A 25,692-nucleotide genomic window follows, 5' to 3' on the forward strand; every position below is an offset into this window, starting at 1 on the left:
GTGATGGCATTAGGTGTGGATCGAGGGATGTATTTACTTTCAGAACTGTGATTGTGATGTCACAATGGAAAGCTGAATTATTACAATTGTGATGTCATAGTGGCATCAAATAGGAGGAATGTTTAGCCATTTTTTGTCATTTGGACCCACTTTTAAGTCCCAAATAGCTTCAACACAAAACTCTTCAAATTCTGAGAATTCTGAGTAGCTTGAGACTCCTTTCTGCTATCTATGTGGCTAGGATTGTTTGAATTGAGCTAGTAAGCACTTGCTACCCTCACACATGACTGAGCTGTGGCCTGGTTTCATACCATTGAGGCTTCTGAATTGGAATGAGAAGGGACACCACCACCCACCCCGACCCCAGACCAGACTCAATTAGGACATCCCAGACAAAGAGCTCTGTTTATAATTCAGGGCACACTAACTAGTGTACAGGAGTGTTATTTTACCAACACACAACCTGGTGTGGACTATGGACACAGAATAATCCTACTAGCTCATCACTACACCTCAACTGCAGCTTCTCCATAATGTCTTGGTGTGGATCCTTTATGGGATCCGTGTTCTATTGCTGTCCCATGACATTACACTCGCCTTGAGACTGCTGCCTCCAAAACTCTTAAATCTGAGCCGCCAAAATGCAAAGCTTTCTGTAGGCTATAGAAGATTACGTTTAATTTCAAGCATAGATGTCTGCAAAGCAAATATTCTTATAAAACAGGTATAAGGCAGTATTATGGTATTTAATACTAAAGATAATGCAGTCTAATAAAGTATTACACTGTGCAGCTGCTAGATTTGAAATGACAAAATAAATTAACATTATGTATATTATTTACTACAGGAGAACAATGACTCTGCTCTGGGTGTTTCATTTGCCAAGTGCACAAAATGTACAATTACACAGAGTCTATTTTGTGATGTCAGCTCAAGTATGAGTTTATTTAAGCAAATGGAAGAACGCCTATGGTTGTATAGTTGGCCGCTTGATATAACATGGGTCACAGACGGAGGAATTGCTGAGTAATCCAAACCATGGTCTCTCAGATCGAAAGCCATGCTACTGGATGCTGTGTGCTCGTGCTGTCCAGCGAATGATGTACAGTAGAATATAGAGTTGTTCGGTTGCTGTCGTCAACTGTTTTATTTATTAATTTACTAAAGTGAACGTGAAGAATGAAATACTGTTATGTAGTTCATTATTATTATGATTATTATTATTATTATTACTATTATTCGATGTTTGTATTATAAACTGTATCAAGCACTTGGTGTTTTCTGTAACTGCAACTAGGCCACTCAATAAAATAAAGTCTGTGTTATCACCAAAGTGCACTGAGTTAAGTTTATTAAAACCTCACTTTTAGGTACACGCCTACCTTCAAAGGCCTGTCTCAGCCACCAATAAGAAAATGGAGGAGGAGACGCCTGATGTAGCAAACTTTCGCACTGTATAAAACATACTTCACCAAATCGTAACACAGGTCCTGAGGTAAGAAGACGACTTCGCACCATGGCGGCCCCTCTCACTGACCAGGAAAAACGCAAACAGATAAGTATCAGAGGAATCGTCGGGGTAGAAAATGTCGCGGAGATCAAGAAAGGATTCAATCGGCACTTGCATTTCACTTTGGTGAAAGACAGAAATGTAGCCACTCCAAGAGACTACTATTTCGCTCTCGCGCACACTGTGCGTGACCACCTGGTCGGTAGATGGATCCGAACGCAACAGTTTTACTACGAAACCGACCCAAAGGTGAGTGTCCAAACCCGGTAGAATCGGTGATAGGTTCATTTTGACATTGGATACGCTAAAGACAACAAATTTGTAACACATATGCATGTTTAATCACGCACACTTTGTACATACCCGCATGCAATGGTCTTGACAAGAAGGAAGTTACTGAAATAACTGAAACTTTCCCACACAAGCAAAACATGTCTAGAATCTATTGCATGAATAATCATTTTTTTAAGGACATTAGAAGTTGTCATTAATTTTCTTTATATTGATCATTTAAAGATGATCGGTCAATGAACTGTCAAAAAGTATTGTCGAAGGAGATGTCCCTGGGCCCTAACATGTCTGCTCTTTTTGTGAGCAGCGGGTTTATTACCTTTCACTGGAATTCTATATGGGCCGAGCACTGCAGAATACCATGATCAACCTGGGACTGCAGAACGCCTGTGATGAATCTATCTATCAGGTGAGCCACACTCACAGGCCGAGGGATCAATGGTAGAGACAATTCAGTGTATGTGTGTGTGTGTGTGAGAGAGAAAGAGAGAGAGTGTGTGTGAGAGAAAAAGAGAGAGAGAGAGAATTACAGAGTGACAGTACAGACTACAGACTTACCAACAAGTTGCATCACTGTAGTTTCCTCTCAGATTTTGCCCAACCTGTGTGCTTGCACCATGCACCATCTCTCCCTCTCCCTCTCTCTCTCTCTCTCTCTCTCTCTCTCTCTCTCTCTCTCTCTCTCTCTCTCTCTCTCTCTCAGACACACGCTATCAGGACAGGTATCATGTCATATGCTCACTTTACCACCTGTCTTTTGCAGTCTGAAAGCTTAGACAGTCTTTCCTAGTCTTTATGTTACTATGTCCCATGGCACTAATCCATTCAAAAGATAGTTAGTCAGACCCTTCTGACCATTCTGTTTGTAAAATGTAACCCTCAAGAAACATTTGATGTGGAATTATATTAATTTGGGACCATGTACATATGTCTTACAGTTGTGTGATATAGAGGGCTCCATGAATAATGTTATGGATATGTGTCAATTTGAAGGCAGTTGTATTGGACACAACCAGCCGTACAGAGCTTTTGGTCTTTGCACAATTGCACCTTTGCACTTTGAGATCCCCCCCAGAGTACAAGTACAGAACTTGTGCAGTTTTCAAATTCAATAAAACACAAAATTATATTGTTTTGCCGAATTGTGTACAGCAAAGTTAAGTTGAATTATGCAGCTTGTCTTGTCTTTACTCTTTTTTTTTTTTTTTTTTCTTTGTTCTTTCTTTGTTCTCTCTCTCTCTCTCTCTCTCTCTCTCTCTCTCTCTCTCTCTCTCTCCACCCCTAGTTGGGTTTGGATATGGAGGACCTGGAGGAGATGGAGGAGGATGCAGGTCTGGGGAACGGGGGGCTGGGTCGACTGGCAGGTCTGTAATCTGTTATTTATTTATTTTTTAAGTGAGGCTCCACATATAGTTGTAGTGTAGTAGCTCTGTTCTAGGTCTGTAGGAAAGGTGGAAATGTACTAATGGAAAACTACAAACCACCTTGCCATGGCATGCTAGGACAGGAAATACAAGGAACTCTCTCTCAATCTCTCTCTTACTCACAAACCTACACCCACTGGCACAGACACACACACACACGGATACACATGCAACCATACTTCCCTTGGGTGGAGTTGTTCAGTCTAAACCACAGCATAGAAATGTCTACAGGGCTTAAAATTCATTTTTCAAAATGGGGAATTTCCCCTTAGGTTATTAATGTAGGGGGGATTTACACAATTTGGGGGGGGGGTCGATTCTGATACCAAGTCAAGAATTTTTCGAAAAAAAGTGTTTGATTTTAGGGCCCCCACCACCCTGACGTCATCAGTAATATATACTGTAGTGGGATCATTCACAACAGTGGACATCCTAGATTCTGCTTGACTCTCTCCACACACACAAACACACACTGAAAATGATAGCTTATGTGATATGTTTCTATCATATATTTTTGAATTCATATAGAGTGTATTTATTTAATAATGCATTTTTTTAAAGTATAGCATTTTACTAGTAATTACTAGTAGCTAAACATATTTAGTAATTTGAATGCCTCATATTGACGTTTAACCTATAACACTTAGGCATATCTTTAATGTGGTGTGTAGGTCCAATTGAGTGCACATTGCTGATGAATAGGTGTAATTGAGTGCCTGTCACTTTAAGAAAATACGTGAGAGTAATTCTATGGAGTAATTAGCCCCCCTTCAACCTGACGGTTTTAGGCTGTAGTCGCTAGTGAATAAAAGTTGTGCACAGTGCGGTATGTGTATGCAAATCATTATGTTTTCTATGTCATTAGATACAATAAATGTTGAAAAAACTAACATGTCGAAGACAATCTTTCTGGGATCAAGTGTTGACGTGACCTGACTGAGCTAGCAGGATAGTTACCAAGGAGCTCTTTCCAGATGTAAAAGTTTGCCATGGTAGCGTAGCCTATTTGCGTAAGCGCAAAGTGGTTCTCTCTCTCTCTCTCTCCGTGTGTGTGTGCGTCTGCATGAGGCTATGTTCAATTCAACTCGGTAGTTGATTAGTCCGGTCAATAGCACCGCATTCACGCCACTTAATGATTAGGCTATATTAACGTCATCAGACAGGCTGTAAAAGTGTATGCGGGAATTTCTCGCATTATGATGGCTAGAATTGCGGGACTTGAACAAATTATGCGCAATACCCGCAATCACGCAGTGAAATTTAAGCCCTGGTCTAAATATGGTTATTGCCATTAATAGTCTTAAATGTAACAATACTTTTTCCCAACATGCCTGTGAACTGTCTGATTTTTATATTCATGTTATTCTGCTTGTGTGACAGACAGTGAAGCTCACCAATCAGGAGTGCTGTGTTTCTCATACACTAGGCATGCTCACCAATCAAAAGTGGTACAACTTAAAGAGACATTTGGAATATTGAAATAAATCTTAACACTGACATTCAAAAGTCATATCGCAAATCAATATCACAAATTAGATATTTTCCCCAAATTGCGTAGCCCTGTATTGCAACTCAGTCTGGTAACTTGCAGTGGCTTTCTGTTCACCTATGAAAAGTGTAATTTAGTCATATCAGAAATATCAGACTGGGGTTAAATGCAATATGATCTGGCCTTTTCTTTTATACAGCTTGCTTCCTTGACTCAATGGCTACTCTTGGCTTGGCTGCATATGGGTATGGCATTCGCTATGAGTATGGAATCTTCAACCAGAGGATCAAAGATGGCTGGCAGGTGAGGTCAGACTGCAATATACAGTAGGTGACACATATATATGCAAGGAAACACATATATATGCAACTCATACATGAACACATAGTTGGTGTATTGGTTTGTCTACTACAGTACTGGTGTATCAATTGATTCTAGGCAGTCTAAGCTCAAATCCAGTAACACAAACACCATTACAAATGATTTTGTGTTGGATATAATATTATATTCTCTTACATACTGTAAGGAAGCTGCAAACATTCACAAAACGTTTTATGCATGTATAACTGTTTCTTATGACCGCCAAAACAAAACGACCATTTATAAAATTCACTCAAAAGTCCAACTTGATGCCAGAGTGTCAAAAGTATTTGAGGAATTTTCACTGTAATTGGTTGTGTTGGTAGCCTCTTCCTCTGATAAGCACAGTGTCAAGGTCCCATGAGTCCGCAGCATGGCAGGAAGTAGGTCATCAGTGACTTGGGAGTGACAACCAATCAGTAAACACGGAGCTGTTCCTTACCAAAGAGTGACTCTGAACTTGCGAGTGGTGTTTGTGGTTTAGTGATAAGGCCGTAAGTTATTTTTGTCCTCCACTATGGGTCCGTCCTACGTATTTGCAGTGCAAACTGTATGGTAGTGTAAACATGCTCTTTGGGATTCTACGCATACTCACAAGTTGATTATTCACTGACAGCTACTGAACTGTGCAGTATACTGTTATACTGTGAATGTAACGTGTGACATGGTCGAATATGATGATAAAATAATGATTGATATTGTTCACTGTGTTTCTCTTGCATGTGGTTTCCTTGTTTGATATCTGCCCCTTGTGTGGTTGGCTGGCTTTCAGGTGGAGGAGGCTGATGATTGGCTGCGTCATGGTAATCCCTGGGAGAAGGCCCGGCCTGAGTACATGCTACCAGTACACTACTACGGGAGGGTAGAGGAGACGGAGGAGGGGTCAAAGTGGGTTGACACTCAGGTATGACATGCAAACACACACACACACACACACACACACACACACACACACACACACACAGAAACAGAGATCAGAGGTCACATTTGCATACTTCATGAAGAGGTCAATGGCTGAAAACTATTTTATTTTTAGTCCTAATCAATTGTGCAACTAAACCTTGTTCAATATTACAGAGAACTCTCCCTAACAGTTTGTCCATAACCCGTTTGTCTTTGTCTTTCTCTGAGTAGGTGGTTTTGGCAATGCCTTATGACACCCCTATTCCTGGCTACATGAATAACACAGTTAACACCATGAGGCTGTGGTCCGCTCGTGCCCCTAATGACTTTAATCTCAAAGACTGTGAGTGTGTGTGTGTGTGGGGGGGGGGTTGCTGCTGACATGTTGTCATGAAGATTGAGCAATGATGTGTACAATCATTCTGTAGTCATCATCTTCTGGTTGAAATTTGTACAGAATAGTTACTTTTAAATTATATTTGTTTCTACATTCATCAAATAATATATTAAAATAAGCATGAGATAACAAAGAAATGGTTTTATTTAATGCCTTAGTCTGAACCATGATGTCTTTGTGATTGTTTGTCATTGCATAGTCAATGTTGGAGATTACATCCAGGCTGTGCTCGACAGAAATCTTGCAGAGAACATTTCCCGGGTGCTGTACCCCAATGACAATGTGAGTTGAACTTTTAGATACATCTGTTATTGTACTTCAGATAGATGTAGAACTGTATATATTTAAATATTTTATGCTTGTTACAATGCATTTCTCAACCTTTAGGCATCACACAACATGTCTAGTGGTGACTTCTTTTTTTTTTTAGGAAGTCAATCAGTATATGTTTGTTAATTATTCCAACTATTCCTTTATACTGTAAGTAATAGTAACATCCTTTGATGTAGCCTTCTGTGAGTGACCCTGTATCGGATAATTCTGTGTTTTGCAGTTCTTTGAGGGGAAGGAGCTACGGCTTAAGCAAGAGTATTTTGTGGTGGCTGCTACTCTTCAGGATGTGATTCGCAGATTCAAGACCTCAAAAATGAGTAGCGGAGGCCCTCTGTCCTTTGATACCTTCCCTGACAAGGTGCATGGGCACATTTGATTGGTACCTGTGTGTGTCTTAAAAGTACTGTGTTAACGTGCGTGTGTGTGTGTGTGTGTGTGTGTGTGTGTGTGTTAAGGCATACTAGTTCTGTGCGTGGCAGTAAAAGTACTGTGTTAACATATCTGTGTGTGCATGTGTGTGTCTAACAGGTGGCGATCCAGCTTAACGACACCCATCCCGCAATGGCCATCCCTGAGCTCATGAGAATCTTTGTGGATATTGAGAAGTTGGACTGGGACACGGTGAGTTTTAAGATAAGATAAGATAATCCTTTGTCTCCCAAAGGAGACATTTGCATTGTTACAGCGTCCAAGGCAATGTAGGAAAAGAAAGTTACAAACAACCCCCCCCAAATACATCATCAGTAAGACAATGCAACAATACACACTCCTTGGGCATGCTCCCCTGCACCATACCTGTTCGAGCACATACCCAAGTCACACAATTTCCTTGTGCGTGTGTGCGTGTGTGCGTGTGTGCGTGTGTGCGTGTGTGCGTGTGTGTGTGTGTGTGTGTGTGTGTGTGTGTGTGTGTGTGTGTTACAGGCCTGGGATATCACAAAACGCACATTTGCCTACACCAATCACACTGTCCTCCCTGAAGCTCTGGAGCGCTGGCCTGTGGAACTGCTGGAGACGCTGCTGCCGAGACACTTGCAGATCATCTACCGCATCAACCAGGCCCATCTGGATGTGAGTGACACATGTGTACACACATACATGCATACATACACACACACACCACACACACACACACACACATGCACACCACACATGGGCCTGCTCAAAGACCCATATACCCTCAGAGAGTGACACACACAAACTCCTGTCCTTATGTTGTGTAGCACATAGCATCTCTGTTTCCTGAGGACCTGGACCGTATCCGCCGCATGTCCCTGATCGAAGAGGATGGAGGCAAGAGGGTGAACATGGCCCATCTGTGCATCGTGGGCTCCCATGCTGTCAACGGTGTGGCCGAAATACACTCCAACATCATCAAAACTGATATGTGAGTCTCTCACACACACACAGAAATCCATACTGTCTCTTTTTCACACACATATAAACACACACTCACAACCTACATTCAAGATGTCATAATGTCAGTATTGAAAATGTCTCTACACACAGAAATCTATACTCTCTCTTTCGCACACGTATAAACACACACTCTCACAACCTACACTCAAGATGTCAGTATTGAAAATGTCTCTATGATGCTATGTGGTAGATGGATTTATATTTTTTCAAGTAAGTGATGATTGTTAATATACCAAACAAATAGGGAACTCTATCAGTGCAGCATATGAATGACAGTGTATCGGGTATCAAGGCACCTGCCTGAGACCTGCACCAGGAGTACCATATAGAGAACTAGAAGCACTGTGGCTACTTCTCTCTCCCTCTTTCAGATTCCGTGACTTCAGCGAGCTCGAACCAGACAAGTTCCAGAACAAAACAAACGGAATCACTCCCCGACGCTGGCTGTTGCTATGCAACCCTGGTCTGGCTGACCTGATCGCTGAGGTAAGGGGTCACCTGTGGCAGCGCTTGAGCAGATAAATACAATTAGATCCACACATGTACAGTACTGGGCAAAAGTGTTTTTTTGGGGCACATTTGGAACAATGTTATGAAGTGGGGACATATAAACAATGATACTTCAATCAGCAGCATTCAGAGTGCAATGTTTGAAAATCTAGATACTTTAGCACAGTAGCCTACTGTATGTTTCCTTAAATGAAAAGCATGACATTAAAAACCACTATAAGGCTATGTGTAGGATTTTGCTATAGAGACTGTGTTATGCGTTTTATCCATTGGTGTTTAGGCTATTGGGGAGGACTATGTGAAGGATCTGAGTCAGCTACAGAAACTGAATGAGTTTGTGGACGATGATGCTTTCATCAGAGATGTGTCAAAAGTCAAGCAGGTGAATATGAACACACACACACACAGAAATCTATACTCTCTCTTTCGCACATATAAACACACACTCTCACAACCTACACTCCAAGATGTCAGTATTGAAAATGTCTCTATGATGCTATGTGGTAGATGGTTATATTTTTTCAAGTAAGTGATGATTGTTAATATACCAAACAAATAGGGAACTCTATCAGTGCAGCATATGAATGACAGTGTATCGGTATCAAGGCACCTGCCTGAGACCTGCACCAGGAGTACCATATAGAGAACTAGAAGCACTGTGGCTACTTCTCTCTCCCTCTTTCAGATTCCGTGACTTCAGCGAAGCTCGAACCAGACAAGTTCAGAACAAAACAAAGCGGAATCACTCCCCGGCAGCTGGCTGTTGCTATGCAACCCTGGTCTAGCTGACCTGATCGCTGAGGTAAGGGGTCACCTGTGGCAGCTTGAGCAGATAAATACAATTAGATCCACACATGTACAGTACTGGGCAAAGTGTTTTTTTTGGGGCACATTTGGAACAATGTTATGAAGTGGGGACATATAAACAATGATACTTCAATCAGCAGCATTCAGAGTGCAATGTTTGAAAATCTAGATACTTTAGCACAGTAGCCTACTGTATGTTTCCTTAAATGAAAAGCATGACATTAAAAACCACTATAAGGCTATGTGTAGGATTTTGCTATAGAGACTGTGTTATGCGTTTTATCCATTGGTGTTTAGGCTATTGGGGAGGACTATGTGAAGGATCTGAGTCAGCTACAGAAACTGAATGAGTTTGTGGACGATGATGCTTTCATCAGAGATGTGTCAAAAGTCAAGCAGGTGAATATGAACACACACACACACACACACACACACACACATACTCCACACTCATACTCCACACTCATATTGTTGTATGGGTTGAGGTTTTCTCCCTGAGGATCATAACGCAGGAAATGAGAGAGGGCTGGAATTCAACCTCCAAGTCCTCCATTTCCTGCTCAATCTGCAGAAAATTTGATTTGATTTGCACCTGAAACAGAGGATTCCTCAGCGCTGACTGGCTGAACTCCCAGCCCTGCTCGAGGCAGCTGGGCTTGTCCGTTAAGGCAGGAGAAGCTCAGAGTATCAGGTCCAGAATCTATGTTTGTCAGAGCCTGGACTCACACTCACGATAAATCCATTAGCTAAAAGTCACTACTATTGGCCAGGTTCAAGCAAAGCTTGGGAAAATATTGGGGGTGTTACCCATCATTCTAAGGGTGCTTACTCTTGTCCAACAATAATCTGGAGTATTTTAGCACTAACATTCTATCCTAAACCCGCGTAGTGGGAGTTTTAAAGGACTTGCTGGATTTGTGGAAGGTTGTTGACTGCTGAAAGGATAGCTTGGGATGGCGTGCTGTCTGCCCTTACCCACAGAAACAATGCCTCTTTATAAACCTGCTAGGCCACAGGGAAGCAGCCCAAAGTGGCTATTGGTCAGTATAAATAATCAAAAGACTGCAGATACTTCATGATGATCACAAGCATGATGATGGAAAAAAAGCAAAATTACACCTCTAGATAAATGTTATGCCTGGATTTTTAAAAGGAGTTTTTTTTTTATCATAATTTTCATAAGTTTAATTGGCTCCAGACAAAACACTGCACAGTGTGCAGAAATCATCTGCTGGCTGCTGCAATTATGCATTTGCTCTTTCCCGAAGAGTGGACTTATATTTAAAAAAGTCTCTCCTCATGGTGTTGAATGTGATTCTAAAATTCAATGCGTTCTGATTGGTTGTCAGCCATTTATCTTCTATTTTCTTAAAATTGCTCTGAAAGTGATCCTCAACGACAACATTCTACATTTTGTTATCTTTATAGCATGCAATGTGGACTTTGTCATTCATATTAACTAAAGCAATAGACCTACTGAAAACTGTGTTTTTTGCCATTATCATAGTTATGGTGGTGTGAACAGCCCTTATGGGTACAGGAATCTAATGAAATTCAATTGAACTGAACAGTGTAACACTGGTAGTTCCTCTGTTACTCTGAGTGATAAAGACATGTACACAGACAACCAAACCAGATATGCTCCCACTTTAGAGCTCACTTATAAGCACATCAACTGTACCAGCAAACATGTTCACAGATAACACAACACAAAGTTGCATTAAATGCATACACTATATACTAAGAAAACATGAACACACTCTCACTCATTTAAGGCACTTGTGTACTGTACTTTCTCTCTCTCTCTCTCTCTCCTCTCCCTCTCTCCCTCCCTCCCTCACACACACACACACACACACACACACACACACACACACACACACACACAGTATTGAGGAACACCCCCGTAATCTTTTCCTTTCATGCTCACTGGTGGAAATGAAAGATTGCATCTGACAGAGAAACAAAGAGTTCTGGGGCCTGTACTACGAAACAGGGTTACTGGCTTATCTGGGTAACTTCGAGAGTAACTTGATCACGTGTGGCATAACTTCCCGATTAACTCGTACTACGAAAGGTGGATATGTTTTAACCTAGGGATGCTGCCATGGCAATTTACCCTGCATCTCAAACCTGCTCCGACCAGGTTATTTTCTTGGTTAACCCGAGGTTTCCATTAACCACACCCTTTATAAGTACCACCCCTCCACTAACAATTCGAGACAATGTCGGCGTACCTGGATGATCCATACGACATTGGAGCACAAGTCATGAGGGGCTCTCTTAGGGGGCGAGGGGTTTTAGAGACCGCCCATATGTAGACTATAGCCTATATATATATATATATATATATATATATATATATATATATATATATATATATATATATATACAGTGATGGCCAAAAGTATTGGCACCCATGCTAAAGTTGACTGAAAAGAGGAATATAAAATCATCTTTGGAAATTGATCTTAATGCCTTAGAAGTGAAAAATGAGGAAATATCTAACCTTTAAGGACACCAATTTTCTTAGTGAATGAATAATGTATCATAAATAAATAAATGTTCTTCCTTAAAATACAGGGGTCATAAAGTATTCCCACCCTATGTTAAATTCCCATAGAGACAGGCAGATTTGTATTTTTTAAAGGCCAGTTATTTCATGGATCCAGAATACTGTGCACCCTGATAAAGTTACCTTGGCCTTTGGAATTAAAATAGCCCCACATCATCACATACCCTTCACCATACCTAGAGATTGGCATGGGTGTTATTTCAGTTAGCCTATTAGCTGGTTTGATTTGCATTGAGCTCAATGAGCATCAAACCAGCTAATAGGCTAACTGAAATAACACCCATGCCAATCTCTGCCAATTTCCCTGTATTTTAAGGAAGAACATTTATTTATTTATGATACATTATTCATTCACTAAGAACATTGGTGTCCTTAAAGGTTAGATATTTCCTAATTTTTCACTTAAGGCATTATGATCAATTTCCAAAAGATGATTTTATATTCCTCTTTTCAGTCAACTTTAGCATGGGTGCCAATACTTTTGGCCATCACTGTATGTGTATATATATATATATTGTCCGGGTATATATACCCGGACGATATTCTCTATGAACATATAGATTGTCAGCCGATAGAATTCATTATCTTTGTCAGATGATCTAGGCAGAAGTCTCTAATTTCACCCGTCATAGCAATACCCTTACGTGGACATTCATGTATTCCATCTAATCGGTGATGCTGAACATCTGAGCAAGAATACTGTATGTCCAAAAATAAATCGGACATAGGCCTAGCCTACAGTATGCTGAACATCTGAGCAAGAATAGCCTAAAATAAATCGGACATAGCCTAGCCTACAGTAGGCCTAATAAAGGAAAATCACAATTTTAACAAACTTGTTGAATTGAATGTCATATTACTGTACCCTGCACATAAAGGCTACACATTTCCACAGCACCAGAATCCGACCGAATGCCTCCCTCAACCCCTTCCACAATCGGCCTTCCACTATTATTTGCGATGGCCAACTCCTCTGCTACTGTAAAAAACTCCTTAGTAGGCTAGTGTTCAAAGACAAATTTTTCTTGTTAGCTGTAAAACAGAGGCCAAGTGAAGGCGATAAGCATACTAGGCCTACATGTTTTCATAATTAAAAAATATTAATGCAAGCTATAACTATATAAACCTACTATTCTGAATAATGTGTTTGTGTTTCATTTTCACCTGCTGCCATGCGTTTGGCAATGGTGTTGCATCTGAAATGTTTACAGGATTAGGCATACACTAAATCAGTCAATGGGGGCTACTTAAACATTCAATTATCCTATTACTGTAATCTATATGCCCACTTCTAAATTGTGTTGCATCTGTAGGCATTTCTATGAACTCAAAATAGGCAATTTAATTATTTAAACTCATTTCAGACATTCCGCAAGCTAATCCTGCGTAACACATATTTGAAGAACATGTGGAAATAAAACTTTACTTTTAGGCATTAAGGCTACCCGATCTGCAATATGTTGCCAACAGCCTTGCTTTGTTCACTGCCGACGTATTTGATTTTTGTCGTAGAGTGGGTTTTAATTCCTCATAATAATTGTGCATTCCTCATCCGTAAAAGGTGATCGCGTCATCATTGAAAGACTTGCGCTGCAACACGCCCCTTTTATGTGAACGCGCACAAACTCCAATTAAGTTAACCCCTGCTCAACAAATCAACTTCATAATCAGCGTCGTAGTACCGATTAACACCACTTAAGATAACCAGGTTTTGTCAACCCCGGTTTAACAAAGTAACCCTGGGTTACATCTGGGTAGGTTAAGCTCCCTTCGTAGTACAGGCCCCTGGTCTCTAGCCAACCTGAGGCAGTCTGTCCAGTTCTTCTGTTATTAACACACACACACACACACACAAAACACATACACACACGCTATCTGCTCTGAAATTGCACAAGTCAGGACAGGCTTCTGTTATTGCCTTCTTATTGCTGAGTCAGACACAAGGAACAAGGGAGCATGGGAAGAGATCAGGCAGTCATATTGTCGGGTCCACAACAACAAAGTACTGGTTGCAAAGCAACCCCCTCAGTGTGGTTGCTACTTTGCCTGAGTAATGCATTGTGGGCCATGGTGTTTGACAGGATAACAAGCTGAAGTTTGCACAATACCTGGAGAATGAGTACAAGGTGAAGATCAACCCTGCCTCCATGTTTGATGTCCATGTGAAGAGGATCCACGAGTACAAGCGTCAGCTGCTCAACTGCCTGCACATCATTACTATGTACAACCGTAAGGATAACGCTTAACTATGCACACACACATTCAAACACCAGAAACTCACTTATAATAAAATCATACTGTCTTTTGACAGGGATTAAGAAAAATCCCAATGCTGCTTTCATTCCACGCACTGTCATCATCGGTGGAAAGGTAGGCTACTACACCAGCCATTCTCTCTTCAGAAAACCATTCTCTCTCTTATTGCTATGATGTTTGTCTCCCCCTGCAGGCTGCTCCAGGGTATCACATGGCCAAGATGATCATCAAACTTATCACCTCTGTGGCAGATGTGGTCAACAATGACCCTGTGGTGGGCAACAAACTGAGGGTCATCTACCTAGAGAACTATAGGGTGTCTCTTGCTGAGAAAGGTTTGTGCAGTCATTTGGACCACAACATACAGTATGCAAACACAACATGGACATCTGGCCCCTCTTTTTTCACTCAGAGATTTCAACTTCAGTAAAAATAATGCAATGTCACTTTCTGTCATTCATTCTTTTATAGTTACACATGCATATGTGCACACACACACACACACACACACACACACACACACACACACACACTTTGTATACATGTTAATCTTCCATGTCCATGGTTTCTGTGGCCAGTGATCCCTGCCACAGACCTGTCTGAGCAGATCTCCACAGCGGGAACGGAGGCGTCAGGAACAGGCAACATGAAATTCATGCTGAACGGTGCCCTCACCATCGGCACCATGGATGGTGCCAACGTGGAGATGGCCGAGGAGGCGGGCGAGGAAAACCTCTTCATCTTTGGCATGAGAGTAGACGATGTGGCCGAGATGGACAAAGCCGGGTGAGAGCACATACCCTCCTCCGCAGCTAAATGTGCTTGTAAACATAAATACATTACCTGCACAATAAAACACCTTGACTTGTTTTTAGCCCTGCACACGTACTCGTGCAATGCAATGTAAATGGACCCATTCATGTGACATGACTCCTACCAGCTATAATTTTACTACAGTGCTTTCCACTGCTGTCAAACAAAGCTAGCTTTGTTCACCACCACCACCAGGTATACAGGAAACACAGCAAAAACTGCAGAATCATTGAGACAATCTTGCCATCAAGGTTAAGACAATGGACTGTGAGGATGCATGAAAAATATCACAAACACACAAACCAATGCTGATCACTTGCAAGATGGCAGGATTTGCAGACTGCTTACCAGAAACTAACCAGCCTTTTTCTATTCATTTAGTTAGTTAGTTAGTTAGTTAGTTAGTTCTTCATTAATTTGCATCATTTTGTTCCTCTCAGCTATGACGCCATGAAGTATTACAAAGAGTTGCCTGAGCTGAAGCAAGTCATCGATCAGATCAAGAGCGGCTTCTTCTCCCCACGCCAGCCTGAGCTTTTCAAGGAAATCATCGACATGCTCTTCAATCATGACCGGTGTGTACTGTTCGCACAGCTAAGTGTTGAACGCCGTAGGAGTGATTGTGATGGAGTGCAGTGTTTTTCTTTAATTGCCAAATCAGTGCTGAAGGAGTGGATGTGAAAATGTTATCTTGAAACGGTAGGAATGGATTTGTCTGTGGAAGTAGTTTAGAACAAAGCTGTCATTTCATATCCATCTGTGCTAAATAACTGCTACTGCTGTTTGTTTAGTGTGTGAAATAGGGCCCAGATCTGTGTCTTCCTTATCCATCACTGTTTTATCCTGTAGCTGATGGCTGTGTTAATCTTTCATGACCTGAATCTCGTGTTTATCCTTTTCATTTTTTTCAGGTTCAAAGTTTTTGCCGATTTTGAAGATTACATCAAATGCCAGGAGAGAGCTAATGTTCTCTACCAGGTAAATCTCTACTCATTTTGTGATTCTGTGTGTGCTGAGAGAGAGAGAGAGAGAGAACACCATCAGAATTTGAACACTCATTGTGTCCACAGGATCAAAAAGAGTGGACCAAGATGGTGATCAAGAATATTGCTGCTTCTGGAAAATTCTCTAGTGACCGCACAATCACCGACTATGCCACTGAAATTTGGGGTGTGGAGCCCACAGACCTGAAGATTCCTCCCCAGCGAGCCCCGTGAGGCCATTGAGGAGGCAGCTCGTGCCTTAAAGTTGTAACGGTCTTCGTCATCAAAATGGGCGTTAAGTGCTCCAATGCCTTGTACTTCTTTTACTTACAGTTTAGAAAATGTGTCTGCTCTACAGATTACATACCACCAGTAATTGAACTTCTGTCAGTCTGGTTCAATGCCACAGAGCTACTTATTCTGCACTTTTCCACCTGAAACTTCTGATGTTATTAACAGACTATTGTGTGATAGTTTGCTGTCTAAGTACATCATAAAGCCAGAGTAAATTATTTTGCACTTCAATTCTGAGGATTTAGGACACTGCGATCTGTAGTTATCAAATCTATGTTTGCTGTGTAAGTGCCGTTAAGAAATTATGATTGTTAGTTAACTTCTCAGAACACTTAAGTATTTCTGTTTTCATAGTCAGAAGCATTATGCTTGTTTCTTTGGGTTTTTTTGCGATTTCTAATATCCAACTATTTCTTGAGAGCACCCAAACATTATTTTCAACTGTTTACTCTTATGAAACTGTTACAATAAACCTTACAGTTACAGCCACTTTTGATAGCTAACCTGATGTTAGTTTGAGCATGTGTTGCATTTGTTTGAAGTGATCAGTATTTTCTGGCATTTTATTTTTTGCCCACAACATGGGCAAAAATCTATTTCAATGACATAAAACTCAAGTGCCTCGTACTGTTTTAAACTACTTTCATTTTGTCATCTTGGTCAAATACAAATTGCAGAACTATTTCAATGGACTTTTTCCTTTTATAGGAAGATGGCTGGTGCTAAATACTAAATTCAGTAATTACAAATAAAGATAGCCCTTGCTGAAGAGGATTGCTCAGTCTATGACACAATGTAAATACTGGCTTTTACATGCATTACACTTCATCTTGTGCCATGTGTTCCATTGTTGATAAAGACAAGGACATTTTGCTGAATTTCTCTAAACTGGTAGGCCTACCTGAAGTTTTCCTCATAGAAAAAAAAACAATTGTGTGTAGCAAATATAGATGATCCTGTAGTTTAAATATTATATTTAATATGTATTTGTAAATTAAGCTTACATTTTTATCAACTTTAATTCATAGCCAATAGAATTGACAAGTCTTGCTTGACAAAACGGAAGTCAAAACATAACATGCATTACCATCTCCTACAGGTAGATGGTGCAATCCTATTTAGAATCTACTCAGGCCAGATGTAGAATAGACACAGAGAGTGGTAATATACAAATTAAATTATTCAGAGGAATTTCAGCAAATCAGTTGTATAGATGCAGATAGAGCATCTAAGAATTGAAGCACAAAATATAAAAAATATTTAGTATATTGTATGTCTGAGTAAGAATGTTTGGGAACTGGATCAACAGGAATGCAGAGGGCTGACATTTCACTTGAGAGCAAAATATTTAGATGTGACATGAGAAATATGGAATCTTAGAGCAGAAATCTAACTGTGGGCCAGGCCATATAGATTTGCAAGATCAGTTAATTAGATAATTCTTGATTGAAATGTTATGGAAAATGATATTCGAATGTGGTAGAAAATCCCAGTTAGACATGCACCTACTAGTAAACACATTACCTCATCCCCCCTAGGACGGATACTGTGGAGACTAAAGATAGCATAGGCTACTATACCATCTTCCATTAACTGCATGTGCAGCTAATCTGGATGAAGAAGATTACTTTTAATTACAACTGATATCAGATATCTGATATATTATCTGGTGTAACAGAACGTATTATTATTATTATTATTATTATTATTATATCAATGAGCTGTTGTTACAAAGAAAAGTAAACAAGATGCTGACTTCAATAGATGTTGGAATGGGATGTTCCCTTGTATATTTTCTATTTACACCATCCCAATCAGAAGATCAAAAGTGTGTTTCTTGAAATACGTGCCAGTGCCATGTTTCATTCATAGATAAATACACATTGTGTATACATTGATGCGTTTTCATTCTTGTCTCAGGGGTAAAACAATGATTTTGACCCCATTTATTTATCTAGTACAACATTGGCACTTTGTAGGCTACACTAAATGCCCATACACTAAGCTACCACCACATAGATGTTCATGTGCCTCCTAGTTACCCCACATACCATTTTAATCATCTGAAAATGACCTAAAATATGATATTCATGATATTAATGCCCAAACAGTGCCTCCCATGTGTTTTTCAGGCTGTAAAACTGAAGTAATTGTAAGAAAATAACATGACGACATAGGAGTTGAACAGAAATATTTTACAGGCCTTGGTTTTGGGACCCATTTATGATCTAGACAAGGTTTGAACAAAATCTGAGACGGTGCAGCAACAGCCTTATCTGATTTGACATGGAATATGATGACCCCCACACATGCTACATTAAGTTACAACTATGCAACTGAAAAAATACACCTGTAATATCTAGATTAAGTTATGGCTGGGTAAATTAAACAAGTCTTGCTTGGATCATTACTAAAAAAAAGTTTTTGCCACATTTCTGTAATTTATCAAATTCTTTCTTCCATTTATCTCCCATCCACCTTTAATAATATTTTCCAGTTTAATAAGTCTAGTAGGTCTATCCTGTTTAGCCTATGTCCACATTTTCTGTAGATTCTGTAATAAGGATGAGTTGGTAGGAAAAGCGAAAAGCCTGCGCTTGCAAAGAAGCAGAGTGGCGGAGGAAGCCCATTACGTCTCGGCGCGTCACCGCCTCTTCCTCTCAGGGGCTTTTCAAAATCCTCAACCAGATCAGTTGACTAGACAGGAATATCTGTAGCCGTGAACAGATCACGCCAAATCGCTTCAACAAAGTGCGACTGACTTTATTGGTGTTAAGGGAGAATACATGTTTTACGTGGACACGGTGGCTATTAAGTTTAGGAGAAATCCGTCCTAACAGTCTTGAAACAACAGTGAAGTTTGCGACATTTATTCACTGAAGTGCATAGTTTGCTGGAAAGGGGCGCGAGCATCACCGATTTCAAACGCCCTCGTGGGTAAGTCAGTCCTTTGTGTTGAACATTATATTTATCTGATTGTGATGCCAACCGGCCATTTCCTGATGGATTTATTCCTAGCGGTCTCCCAGTTGTTTCATCCTAAACTGTGCTCTCTTTTTACCCCCCGCAAGCGCAACAGTTGGGCGACTGCGATTTACATGTTCTGTAGCCTGTTTGACTGGCTGCCCACTTTTTGGAAATATTCCATATTTGTTTGCGGTCATTGCAGTTTGCATTTTATTTGATTTTTACAGAAAATACTAGCCAAAATGGGTTGTGGCACAGCATACACTGAATTCATTTTTGAATGTTACCGTTTGACCGCTCGCTGCAGGATATTTTCAGCATTGTTACTTTGCGCTTGCTACAAATAAACAAAAGTGTAATTACCAGATGGACCTAAGTTTCTTTACAGTTCGTTGTTTCGACATTGTTACATTGTATTAGATGTTCTCTTTCTGTGTAGCCTGACTAGCGTACTTTGTTTGCGTTCGTCATGGTTCTGCTATTCAAACATTTTTAATGCAGACCACCGGGAACAATGCCGGTCATTTATGTGCACACAATCTTACTTGTCAGTTTCGGTGGTCAGACAAATGTAAACTTGGACAGCTGTTATTTAACCTAGTAGCCTTATTGTCATCCTCCAGTAGGCTACTCGTTAGCCTTTAAATCACAAACAAAGCGATCATCTTAAGATAGGCTATTTGCAGTTCTTCAGTGAGACCGAAACATTCACATTTTTCTTTTGTCTGTTGACACTATCTGTTTTTCGGGGAAGGTCAAGGCTGGACGCCTGTTGCTTGAGCCTGACCACTTCCTGCTGAGTTCCGTGAGTGGCAAGATTCGAGCACGGTAACCGGGCGATCCCTGCCAGTATTTACCATACCGTGTAGGCTGCAACATGTATCAAGTCAACTATTCAAATAAGCTTTGATAAGCAAGTTGCCATTGATAACATGAAAGGTTAGCAGGATGCTTCTCCAGAAGACCGCTACATACTGTATCCCACGCACAGGCTTCTTGAACCAAGACGACATACTTGCATCATTTTGACGTTTAATGTTTAGGTCATAATGTCAGGTTAATCCTTATGTCTCTAGCAGGTGCTGGGATTACCCTTCAACCCTGCCCCTTGACTTACCTTGCTTAGATTGGCTTTGGCCTGATTTTCTAGATAACCAAATCGATGGAGTGACAGGTTAACTAGGCCTACTAACACACAAAGCGTGTCAAGCGGTCATATTCAGTCATTTACAGTCATAATATTGTGTGTACAGAAGATTCAGACATGCTCTGCAGTCTTATTTAACTGGGGCGCACTAGGAGAGCACAATACTCAAACTCCTCCATGAAGCATCTGAGCTCTTTTACCTTGTTCAGAATGTGTAAAAGTTTGAAGCATTTGGTATTTTAGTGTGGTCTGTGTTTGGTCCCAAAAGCTGTTGGGTCATTCCACGTCAGTTCAACCAGGGCCCACGCACTTAGGTCTCAAAAAATTCTGAAAAAATTACCAGGTGTACCCATGTTACCCAGGAGACGCACTGTAAAATTACTCTTATGTAAGATAAATACTTTCCAAGATACAGCCAGTTTTACAGGGGGAGGGGGGTGTCGATTTTGTCCGGCCTCTTTTTTTTTTTTGTCAAAGTTCACAAGCCCACAGCGCAAGAACTAAACCATGTAGGAGGCTCAAATTGTGCATGCTGGTACATAAATAGGAATAGTATGTAGCAAAATAGTCACGTTTGGTCTGGATAATCCTGCATGGTCATAGCTGTCCCTCAAAGTTGATACAAATTGTATTGGAGTTTTTGGCTGGGCTCTGTTTAAGCCTTCAGAAGACATATTTGTACTCAACATAGGCTCTTGATATATTTTCCTACCACAGGTTACTCTATACAACCACAGGTGGCAGTGTGGTGACTATATAAAACATATTGATGTCAAATGCCCATGTTCAGGGTGGAAAATAAAAAAGAAAGATTTGCCTAAGACAAGTCAAATTGGTGTTTTCAAAAAGAAGGGATCATGGAGAATAAGGAAAAACATATTTAAAAAATCTTTGTATATTCCCACAAGGTGTTTAGGTGCTCTGAAAATGAGAACCAAAATTATTTTTTAGACTTCTAAGGTCTGCTGTTCAGACCCTGAAGGAATTTATTTTCTGTTCATTGTTTTTGTGAGAGTGTTTCTACTTATCTCAGTAAGGAAAATAAATCAAGAGCCTATGTTGAGTACAAATATGTCTTCTGAAGGCTTAAACAGAGCCTGACCCTGTTTTAAACCTGGTGTGTCGTCGTCATCATCGGACAAGAGACAATGTAATATTTGTTCAACCAATGTCAAATAAACAGAAGTACTAGTAAAATAAATACTGTACATGGATAAACAAGGGTAAAGGGTGTAGGGAACATATCTTCTCTTTCACTTGCAATCTTGTGAGAAGGCCATGTGACTAGACCACCCTTTGTTCTGGACAGCCCTCCTCAGACACTGCTCTGAGTGGCTCAGTTGGAGGGCCCGCAAGGGTGTAGCTGCTGGATTAATATTTGGTTAGTTGATGGTCCTGCTGTGTGTGTGCTAATGCAAGGGCCTCATTCATATTAGTGAGCCAGGCGTGTGTGTGTGTGTGTGTGTGTGTTGTGTGCAGAGTGAATGGGGGTCTTAGGGCTGGAGCGAGACACCTGTCCAGTCTTCCCACTTCCTGACGGCCATTGACAAAGAGCAGCTGGACCAAAAGGGTGTATGCTGAAGGGTGGGTGTGTGTGTGGAAACTAATCTACCACTGCTTTGTGTGCGTTTTTGTGAGCGTATATACACAGTTTGGATGTTAAATTGCTGAGAATTTTTTAGTACCGGTAATTTCTTTCGCTAACTGCCCCCATTTGTTGTACGCTATGCACCAGCCTCCATGTATCTTGTTGGTATATGTGTGTATCTATCTATGCCCCTTACAAATTGAATCCATGACCTTCACATTGTAAGACTTTGTCTCTACCAGTTGTGCCAAAGCCAGTAGAAACCGGCATGGAATGTTTAGCCACTGATTCCAGTGATGACTGTGTTGTTCCAAGGTAGTTCTGCTATCAAGGCCATAAGTGAGTGAGAGCATAATGTTTTGATGTGGGTCTCCCTAGCTAGTCAGTATATCACACTTAAATCACGATGACAGCAATTGAATAAAGTTGTTTGGCAGAACTATTGTTTGCTTTTATATTTATATATATATATATATATGTCTGTCTGTCATACACTCCTTGCTTCATACAATACTTGATCAGCTACTCCCTTATTAGGTGTGTTGTTGTATGACCATTAGGGTTGACAGAATTGAGGCATTCACCAGCATGTTTATAAATGAACTAAAGCAGTATTCCTTACTTTGCAGTTTGACTACAAACTGTTGTAGTAAAAATCACAATTAGATATTTTCTCCAAATCATGCAGCCCTAGGCCAAGAGGCATACACACTACATCTACAACAGTTGTTGTTCAGACCGATATTATGATTGCAATTTGATTTGCGAGATAATATTTGAAAATCAAGCTTCAGGCTAATATTCTAAATTTCACTTTGAGTTGGGCCACTTCTGGTTGGTGAGCAACTGAGCATGATTAGTGTATGAGAAGCACAGTGCTCCTGTTATGTGAGCTTCACTGTCTGTCACACAAGAAGTATGACATTAATATGGAAATAAAAGATGTGGCAAAATTAACCTTGGGCCCAGCGCGTTGAGCTGCACGATTAATTGCAACCTTTGCGATTAGCTAATTGAATTAGTTCAAATTGTGGTTTTCATTAACATTCATTCTGCACTTTCTGAAGTTGCTCAGCTGTAACATAGTGCCCGATTCTAGGAGGCTTCCATAATTCAGATCTTATTCTTTTGACTTCTGGAAGTTGCATGGACCCCATGACTAAACCAAAAACCAACAGAAATGGCCCATGGGAGGTTGTTTTTCCAGGTGGTGATGATTTAACTCTGAATGGCTTTGGTGGCTTTTCCCCTTCCTTGCCTCATCCCTTACCTCTACGCAGGGCTACCATCTGAATCACCTCAGTCATGCTCTGGCCCCTGCCTTACCTGGGCATCCGTTTGATTGCTGTGCTGACACAAAGCTGATTACGACATGTGTCGGGATGAGCAGCGAGATGGGAGCTGCCTGAGGACAGCCGGCCTCATGCGTCTCACTGGCTGACTGGCCCCTCCTCCTCTTGGTGCTTGAACGTGTGCGCTAATGCTAACATCTACAGCGCTATTTACAGCTGTGATTAGTTGTGTTCACGTTTTCATGAGATCAGGGGGTCAGAGCAGGGTGTAACAATGTTATGTCATTCTGACTAAAGATAACTTCTTGTTTTTAGTATATTAACATTATAGGGGAAATCTATTCATCCACATGTACAGTGAAGTCTATTTTGTCAGGGAAGGTCAGCTGTGGTTTGAACCCACTTGCTTGTTTACTGTCCTAATTAATGGACCCAGCCCATCAGATCACTTTCACTGACCAAGCCGTACGTGGGGCTTCTCTCGTGTGGCCAGTGCCCAGCTAACAGACTGTCTAATTGACCTTGTCAGGGGCTGTTAGCCCAAGTCCTGCTGGATGGCTATTAGCTGACCAGCAGGTAGGCAGCACGGCCGACTTGGTCCAGTGCCAACCTGTCCCACTGGCCACCCGCCAGGCACCCACACAGCGCGGTCAGGGAGTTATGCAGCCACACTGGGGTCATGGACCCTAGGTCCTGTTTTTAATTAGTTATGTGTCTTTCTGTCTTCCTGTGGATGGATTTCATGGGTCTCCGCACATAAGAAGGAGTGCTTTGCTGTTCAGAATGTATGAAGGGGGTGACTAATGATAAACTAGCCGTACAGCAACATTGCTCATGACCTGGTAACCAAGCTGGTGCTAGCCAGAGATCTGAAAACAAGCCACTCTCCATTCCTCTATGTTCCACCCCTCACATGAGTATTGATGACTGATGTGACGCCCGATTCCAGGGTTTCAGCTTCACATAGCCTGTAGTCATAAGGTCCCTGCGAATCTTTGGGAGGATTGTTGCCGTAAACTTTTCATTGAAACTAGTTTACAGAAACTGTGAGTGAGTGTCTGTCTACACATTTGAGCTCATTGTGCATAACAAAACAGAACATACATATTTTGAGGAGACTCTGAGGATATCAAAATAGATATTCTTTTGTCTATGATGATGGGTAATCTCAAGGGCTCATGTGTCTGCACACATGCATGTGTGTAAATGTCCCTTCACAGTTAAATTCACAATCATTCACACCATTTCTATTTAACTCTTATACTTTGTTGAAAAACACAGGGTTTTCCTTTAAATCGTTATCACTGTTTATTTGGACATGCCAATACAACTACCTAAACTTTGCCATGATGTAGACATGTGCTGATTGCAGAAAGTGACCCAAAGTTCTATGTGGTTCATAAAATTCGCATTGTACCAAAAGCACATGTCAGGGAAAGGTGATGCAGAGTTGGCGTCATCACACAACAGTGTGTCCATCAGATGAGTGGTTACGAAATACTTGCGGCATCCATGGCCATCAATAGCTCCTTCAATCACCAATCCTTGTGCCTAGAGGCTTAAACAAATCCACTGTGGCCCTATCATTGCAAGGGGTGAGGCGGAGAGTTCAATGGTTACACCTACCTTCAGGGATCATAATTGAGTGGTTGGCACCCAGGAGAGGGTAGAGTTGTAGATCCTGATCAGAGGAAGCAGTCTGTCTGAATCTGAATCTGGCATCACACTTGCACTACCACAAACGCATAAGGACACAGACACCTGCGGCGAGACATGAGGCTCACCCTGGGACCAGAATTTTCGGACGTGGAGGTGTCTTTCCTTAATGTGAGGTGTTTTTTTTTTTTTTTTGTTTTTTTTTAACATGCACACGTGGATATAGTTTGTTTGCGCGTGGGTGTGTTTGTTTGGTAGGCTCAGTGATCCAGTAATACCATACCTCTATGGAGAACCATTTGTGCAACACCGAGGTTTGGTGGCATAGTGGTCACTTGGTGTGGTGCTACCGGTCAATTTTACCTGAACCTTCTGTTTGAGTCTGGGACTGTCTTTGAGTAGTAGCTAGTAGAGGATAATTATCTTTTTAAAAAATATTTTCGAGAGGTTGCTGCTTTGTATAGACTTTTCAGAAATGTTCTGACCATATGGGGCGGGGTTTTATACTGCTCAAAAAAATTAAGGGAACACTTCAATCATACACTGGATCGGTTTTGTTGTTTGGTTCTGAGCACAGGTTAAACTTTTGAGGCGAGTGTTTTTTATTTTGCAAGAACTGTCAGACATTCTGTGAATGTAGTTTGAGAATGGAGAAAAGGGTGGAAGGTTTCAAAAAAT

The 25,692-nt window shown here is 41.0% G+C and overlaps 2 protein-coding genes across 5 annotated transcripts in view; both read left to right on the top strand.

The window, feature by feature from the left end:
- Positions 1-1,333, top strand: part of trim9 (tripartite motif containing 9) — a 39,555-nt gene extending 38,222 nt beyond the window's left edge. For all 4 annotated transcript variants that reach the window (XM_048227261.1, XM_048227263.1, XM_048227262.1 and 1 more), the window contains one exon: positions 1-1,333. This exon is cut by the window's left edge and continues 1,600 nt beyond it. The gene's annotated coding sequence lies outside the window, so the exon portion shown is untranslated.
- A 118-nt stretch (positions 1,334-1,451) lies between these two features.
- On the top strand, positions 1,452-16,853 carry pygl (phosphorylase, glycogen, liver). The gene is given in 21 exon segments (XM_048227260.1): positions 1,452-1,759; positions 2,109-2,210; positions 3,087-3,165; positions 4,914-5,017; positions 5,847-5,978; positions 6,209-6,320; positions 6,574-6,656; positions 6,928-7,065; positions 7,236-7,328; positions 7,632-7,778; positions 7,931-8,094; positions 8,498-8,612; positions 8,917-9,018; positions 14,100-14,247; positions 14,330-14,388; positions 14,468-14,609; positions 14,853-15,060; positions 15,528-15,662; positions 15,999-16,065; positions 16,158-16,285; positions 16,287-16,853. Coding segments are annotated over 21 exon segments (2,556 nt in total). The 5' UTR covers positions 1,452-1,516; the 3' UTR covers positions 16,342-16,853.
- The last annotated feature ends 8,839 nt before the right edge of the window (positions 16,854-25,692 follow it).

Source organism: Alosa alosa, chromosome 19, assembly GCF_017589495.1.
Source record: "Alosa alosa isolate M-15738 ecotype Scorff River chromosome 19, AALO_Geno_1.1, whole genome shotgun sequence".
Taxonomy (NCBI): domain Eukaryota; kingdom Metazoa; phylum Chordata; class Actinopteri; order Clupeiformes; family Clupeidae; genus Alosa; species Alosa alosa.